Genomic DNA, 6,845 nt, shown 5'->3' with positions numbered 1-6,845 from the left:
TAAAGATCAGTCATAAAAACCTCTTCAATTCATACAAATATTTTAAAAAGAAGTTAAAAGCAAATAACATTAGGTAGCAAAATAATAACTTAGCAAATTCACTAACATCCTTCTCCCTTGGTTGCTTGTTACTGATTCTTCTCATAGAAAAGACTGAGCATGCTGGTATTTCAGCTATAGCTATTTTAAGAGGCAATACTTGCTAGGATGAAAATTTATGAGTAATTTCATTACATTTTTGAAATCTTAAAATCTTTAGTTTTCTGCTTGAAACCTTAAGATCTCTTGGGCTACTTTTATTACATATATCTAAAAAAGCTCAATCGTATTAAACCAGACTAGGTATGTGTAGCTAAATTCTGTGACTGAATAAATTTTTCCACTAATTCCAAGACTGATTCTTTCATGGTTGACTTGGTTTTTAAGGTCCAGTCCTTTTGGCATACAAATCCATGGTAAAAGGGTCAGGACCATAAGTTAAGAGAAGTGTTGTTAACAGAATAAATGTTAGTATTGTCATTATGTGCTAAAGTCTGAGTGTGGCATATGGAGACTTAATTTTCGGTGATCTATAATGAAGTGATGAAGAGATTTTTACTGTACCTGCCCTGCTTCGAGGTTTTCTAAATGACTGTTTTAAAAAAACTTTCTCAGGATGTGGAAGCAAAATGAGTGAATGTCAGTAAATGTACTGATGTGTCAGAATTGTGGATTTTATTCATACTTAAAGACTTGCATTGAGGTAGCTTTGTTTCATTTATGTCTTTTTTTTTTTCTTAGACAGTGTTTTAAGAAATTATGTGCATGCATAATCATATGTGGCACTTTATTGCTTATTTTTGGCAGTGCACAAGAGCAAAAACTTAATTTGCTATTTTCCAAAAGTGCATTGTGTTTATGTAATGAAATTGCATCAGTTGCAGTCTGTAACACAGTTAAGTGTTTTAATTGGCAGAACACCCACATCAAGACTTGTTTGTTTTTCTGATAAGGAAAATGCCAGCTAAGTTAGTCCATATGTTCTGTTCAAATAAGAAGCAACATAGTCACATGTAATAGCCATTCGTTAAAAATAAAATTAAAATGAAAAAGTAACACAAAACTAATGTGGAAGAGGGGCAGGTTTATGCATAGTTATGCTTTTTTGTCAATTTTCAGAAATAGCAACTATTTGGTAAGGAAAGCTGTTTGGCTTCCATTTTTAGTGCTTGTGGTTTATGGTTGTATCTTTTGGTGACATGAGTAGTACTGAAATGCAAGTGTACATTGTTTACATGGAAGGATTTACATGGTCTTTATTGTCTAATAACTGTCTACTTTCAGTGGACTTAATACTCACCTTCTTTATAGCAGTTGGGCAATACTTCAAACATGTATGGAATATGATAGGAAAAGATGGAAAGAAAAATAGGAGTTGCAGAGCTCCATTTAATTAAATACATCCTCCTCAGCTGCCAGTCATGAAGGAACTCGGCAGGCTTCTAGTGCTCCACAGCTGCAGAATCTATTTCTGCTTCTTCAGGGGAAGTTGGAAAACTTCCACACTCTTTGCCTGAGAATCCCGTATTAGGCATCTGCTTTTCTCTTTCTGCAGAAAGGGGACCCTGTCATTGCCTAGCTGTCAGAGATGACATTTGAACTCCTACTGATAATATTTGGGTAACCTAGGCTCCGATCCTGATATCTCAATGAAAAAAAAAAAAAAGGATAAAAAATGATTCAGCTTATTTCAGTTCCTTTTGTTTCTAGGTAATTTGTTGGAAGTTGTGTTCTAGCTAGGACCTGACTTAGAACCAAACATTATTTTTTTTTCCCCACGAAGCTGAAGAAGTCTTCATCATCTTTGGCTTCTCATTAACAGCTAACTCTTAGAATAGAGCAGCACTGATTGTTAAGAACATAACACATGCGGTATATGCTAGTTCAGGGCAAAACTGAATTTTTGTTAAATTTTGTGTCTACTTTGACTGTCCTTATTAGTGAAAACCATCATATTATTGATGGTCTAGTACACACATGATAACATATTTTTTTAGTTCTATGGGAGAAATCAGAAACTGAACACAAACCACCTGTGGCTTCTGAGAACCAGAGGTTGATGTGGATTCCTATAGCTATGTAACAGTTTCTTTTTGGAAATTATATGACCAGGAAGACCATAGTGTTTCAGTAAGACACAATAAAGAATCAAACTACTGCAACCCATTTCCATCAGATAGACATAAAATACATTTGTTCCATTGGATGTTATATCTGTTTTAAAAAATAAATAAATAAAAAAAATAAAAGTTATGCTACATTAGGTTAAACTGTTGTTTAAAAAATTCAAGACCTGATGATTGCAAAAAGGAAAATATCTGATGGTCACACTTCCCAAGAAACTTGGAATTTTATTAATTTATTTAGCATCTGTACCAAGTGCACATAATTTTAAAATTCTTCTAATAACAGTGAGGTCTTGGAATGAACCTGTTAAAAATGAAGAGGAGAATACTGTAACTGAAAGCTTACTTTTGTAAACATAAATGATTTGATAATGTCTGTATGAGTCATAGTGGGTCCTTGAGTTACAAATGCTGATCTGTTGATCAGTCTACTGATTCACAAGATTTGAGTATAGTGCTGCAGCTATGTGAAAAATTTGGGCTTAAATATAAGGAATTAAATTTTTAGAGAAGAGGTCTGGGATGTAAGTCTCATCCTTAAATACTTGCTTTTTGATAGACTATTTGTAATAGATAAACATAAATTAAACCTGGCAATAGTTACTATTATGGCTAGATTTCCCACTTCACATATTTTGATACATGTCCCTAGTTCTAAGGGACATGATGAATTTCTCTGTAGTTTTAAAATTATTTTTTTTTGTTCATTTTGGGGAGATTTACCCTCTAACCTGCAGGTCCTTTCTTTTTATAAGTAGTCTAGAACAAATATTAGTTAGTTTTAATACTAGTTATAACATCAGGCTAGATTTATTGCTACTGTTGTGTTGCAATAGTGACAGCAGCCTGGAGTTTTTTCTGAGTTGTTTCTGAGACACATGGATGTCCATGAGTTACTGAAGAATTTTTATTGCATCATTGCCTGTGTATTTAGAATTATTATACTGTGATCTGGTACAGAGTATTAAATGAAGTAACAGCTTGTCTTTTATGTTCTTGAGTCAATCTCCAATTTTTATTGGCACATATATTTCATTGTTTATCTTATTAAGTGAAATCTGTTTCTTTTATGTTCTGTGCAGAATGTGAAAGACGATGGGCAGCATGTATGGAGACTGAAACACTTTAACAAGCCTGCCTACTGTAATCTTTGTTTGAACATGCTAATCGGAGTAGGCAAGCAAGGTCTCTGCTGTTCTTGTGAGTATAAGCTTTTCAGCGTCCATTTGCATACATGTCTATTCCTGGAAATGTTGTGCTTGCTGCATAACAAAGAACTAGTAGCTTCCCAATACAAACCCATGGCCAGCACAATTATGTCTGCCCCTTTGTCTTCTATACTTGAGCAATCAAGGTTCCATTTTTTCAAAACTGTTGTTTGAGGAATAGCAGCTCTCATAGTTCCATTTGGAGTCAGCCCTTTTGTCTTTCTTTTTTGTTTGTTTTTTATTCTCTTAGCTATGATCATGCTTGATCATAGCTAAGTTTCTTAAGTTTCACACTTGAGTTTCAACCTTACTTTTTTTTTGCTAATACTCTTTTGTATTTATTAATATTTATCCATATTCTTTAATAGGTATCAAGTTGACTAGCATCTAGGTCCTGTATTTGTTTATTCCAATTTTGCACAGAATTCTTGTTTTGTTAATTGTGAAGGGCAAAATATCAGTTTTCCAGAAATCAGGTTTCTGTACTCCTTCTAAAGTTTTGTATCATTTCACATATTGACTGATTATAGATTTTAAGGTAAAGGGACACAGAAAAACTACTACATCTAATTTGACCTTCATTAGACTATTAGATGCAGTTACTACAATTAAATTCCTTGAATTACAGCTATGTATCTCCTAGTAATGTATGTTTAAAGAGTTCATACCCTGTATCTTGAGAAACCAAATCTTGCCAAAAGGTGTCTGATTTCTGGATGTTTCAAGAGATGGATGATCCTTTTTTTTTTTTTTTTTTTTTTTTTTTTTTTGGTGATGTGTTCCAATGATTAATCATCTTTTTAACAAGACCTATTTTCTGATTTGAATGTGTCTGGTAGATGGTTTCAATGATTGGTTCTTGTTATCATCCCCTGCCCTATTAGATTAATGGGATCTTTAGTACTCACTGTATTCTTCTCATGATAGTATCAAGTCACCTTTCATTGTTCTTTTTGATAAATTAATCAGTTTCTTAGTGTAACTTACTTCCTACACTTTTGGTATGAAAGATGGCCCATCACAGCTGATCAGAACCTTTCTGTCTGTACAGTTCTAGTGATGTAATTTGAGATTTGTCTGAATGAATGAGGGCTTTGGAAGTGGCCACTTCTGTCCTCTGTGGACCACAGAATTCTTTACAACATAATACACATGTAAATCCTCCACACATGGGTTTTCACATTGCATGATTTAATTCACATAGCTGTGGAATGAGAGATACATTTATTCAAATTCAAATAGAAGTTGCATAATTTAAGATTAATAAATACTAATGACAGTAACTGGATTATCTATCTATATAAAATGCTGAATTGACTGTTAGATCTTGAAACTTTGCATTCTTTAATATTCTTTTATGTCAGATTGATGTAAGCTTAATCCTTGTGAGGAAATGTAAGACACAAATACGTTGTAAAGAGAAAATTCTATTGAGCAAATTCTGTAGGTCATCTTCAATAGTTATCATAAATGTGTAGATTAGTTGTATCAGCTGCCCCAAAAGACCAGCCTTAAAAGAACTGTAATGTTCTCTGCTGCAAGGTATACCTCTTTAAAATTTATTTGTTATTGTGCTTGGCATTTATTTGGTGAGAATGGTGCCAGAGTATCTGCAGAACACCTACATGCTTATTTGAGTTCATGCAGCAAGGAGCATGAGTCTGTCTTGCTAAACATCTTTTCCAATAAATTTTCAAAGCATGGCTATAGATTTCATTATTTGCATTTTAGATTGTGTGGGAGGAAAGAAAAAAAAAAAAGAAACGGCAGGGGGCCTCACCATCCCTCCGTGGTCCAATCAACAATGTTACTCCCTGCAGTTTGTCTGATTAACGGCTGCGCCTCCCACTGGGTTTGTGTAATAGGTGCAAGCAAGGTGTTTAGAAGTACTTTGTGCTTAATTACTCTCGGGGTCAAAAGCGTGAGACATATACCATGCAGGGAGAAATTCGTTCTCAGTTTTTAATAGTTGACTGTATTGAATGCAGGTATAAGCTGTAGCATTATTTTCTCATCCAGGTACAGTTGTATAGTCAGGAGATCTTTGCCTTGCACCCTGACACACTTATTTTTCCAACTGCAGCTAATGATCTTTACAGACCAAGTCAACAATTGTAGTTGCCTAAAACTGATGAGGAGGGGTTAGAAAAGAAAAAAAAAACTTCTCAGGAGGTGACATTTGGGAAAGTAAGAGTTAAAGTTAGAGTGATTACATGGAATGCATGAAAACAATTGCTATCTGAAAATGGGCTAATCAGCCATTTAAGATTTATAAATCAATAGAAAGAACAAAACTCATTGGCTTTTATTTTTGTGCTTGCCAGCTGCTGTCATGCCTGTAGTCTGTAAAATATAGATTTCTTTTTACCAGTAAATGACACCAAACCATTTGGCAGTCATCAATTTGTCTTTAATATTTTTGTCATTTGGGAATTATTGTGAAAAAATTTAGTGAGCTCTGATTTAATTAAGCATTTTTTGTTATGCAATGATAGTGAATTCTTGTATTTCTCGCTTGCATAATATTTCCTGTTCTAATTGGCCTTATGTATTCCATGGAAAAAAAACAGTCTAGTTTGAGTTTTCATTGATGGATTGGATTGATTATTTGGAGATAGCATGCTGGCAGCATTATTTGTTTCACAAAAATGTCATCAGAAACACCATTGCCTCAACATCTGCTAATGTGTTTCTTTTTTCAGTTTGCAAGTATACAGTCCATGAACGCTGTGTCTCAAGAGCTCCTGCATCTTGCATCAAAACATACGTGAAGTCCAAAAAGAATACTGATGTAAGTTTGGATTGGCTTGAAGTGTGGCATGTTCCTGTTAATTTATTAATTCTATGTAAGTCCACGCTTTTCTTTTACAGGTAATGCACCATTTCTGGGTAGAAGGAAATTGCCCAACAAAATGTGATAAGTGCCACAAAACTATAAAATGCTACCAAGGCTTGACTGGACTTCACTGTGTTTGGTGTCAGATCACGGTGAGTATACAATAGTAAAACCTTTAGAACAGATTAGAGAGACAAAAATCTGCATGTCTTTTTTATAGGCTCTTCATTCAAAAGGTCTCGTTCAGTTTTGTCATCAGGAATGAGTGGCGTGTATTTATAGAGGCGGTATATGGAAAATATTCATAGGTGTCTTTAATTGTTGCAACCAAATACAAAGTTGTACTTTGCTTCAAGACAATATAAAAATGGAAATAATATATGTCATTGTAAAGACCAGAATTCCCAATTGACATTATAGAAAGATTATAGAAGAGTTTTCAGTACTGGGAAAAGTCAAGGTCACTGTAACACTAGGACAAAGTCATAATATGTGATGTAATATGACAGGCAAATAGAATTGAGGACATCTGGTAGGATACAGGGATTTCAAGTTTCTGGGAATAATAGCAGGGACATCTTGGTAATATACTAATCTGCGCACCAAGTCTAATATATACAACTTGCGTGTGCTCCT

General features: G+C 34.2%; 1 protein-coding gene across 1 annotated transcript in view; it reads left to right on the top strand.

The window, feature by feature from the left end:
• The window catches only part of DGKB (diacylglycerol kinase, beta 90kDa), a 294,394-nt gene that overhangs the window by 53,805 nt on the left and 233,744 nt on the right, over positions 1–6,845 (top strand). Inside the window, exons 9-11 of the mRNA XM_009994937.1 lie at positions 3,248–3,365; positions 6,076–6,164; positions 6,245–6,361. Coding sequence (XP_009993239.1) covers positions 3,248–3,365; positions 6,076–6,164; positions 6,245–6,361 — 324 coding nt within the window. The remainder of the gene's footprint in view (positions 1–3,247; positions 3,366–6,075; positions 6,165–6,244; positions 6,362–6,845) is intronic.

This window comes from Chaetura pelagica, unplaced genomic scaffold, assembly GCF_000747805.2.
Source record: "Chaetura pelagica isolate M959 unplaced genomic scaffold, ChaPel_1.0 scaffold12, whole genome shotgun sequence".
Lineage (NCBI taxonomy): Eukaryota > Metazoa > Chordata > Aves > Apodiformes > Apodidae > Chaetura > Chaetura pelagica.
This window is presented reverse-complemented; position numbering and strand designations above follow the sequence as displayed.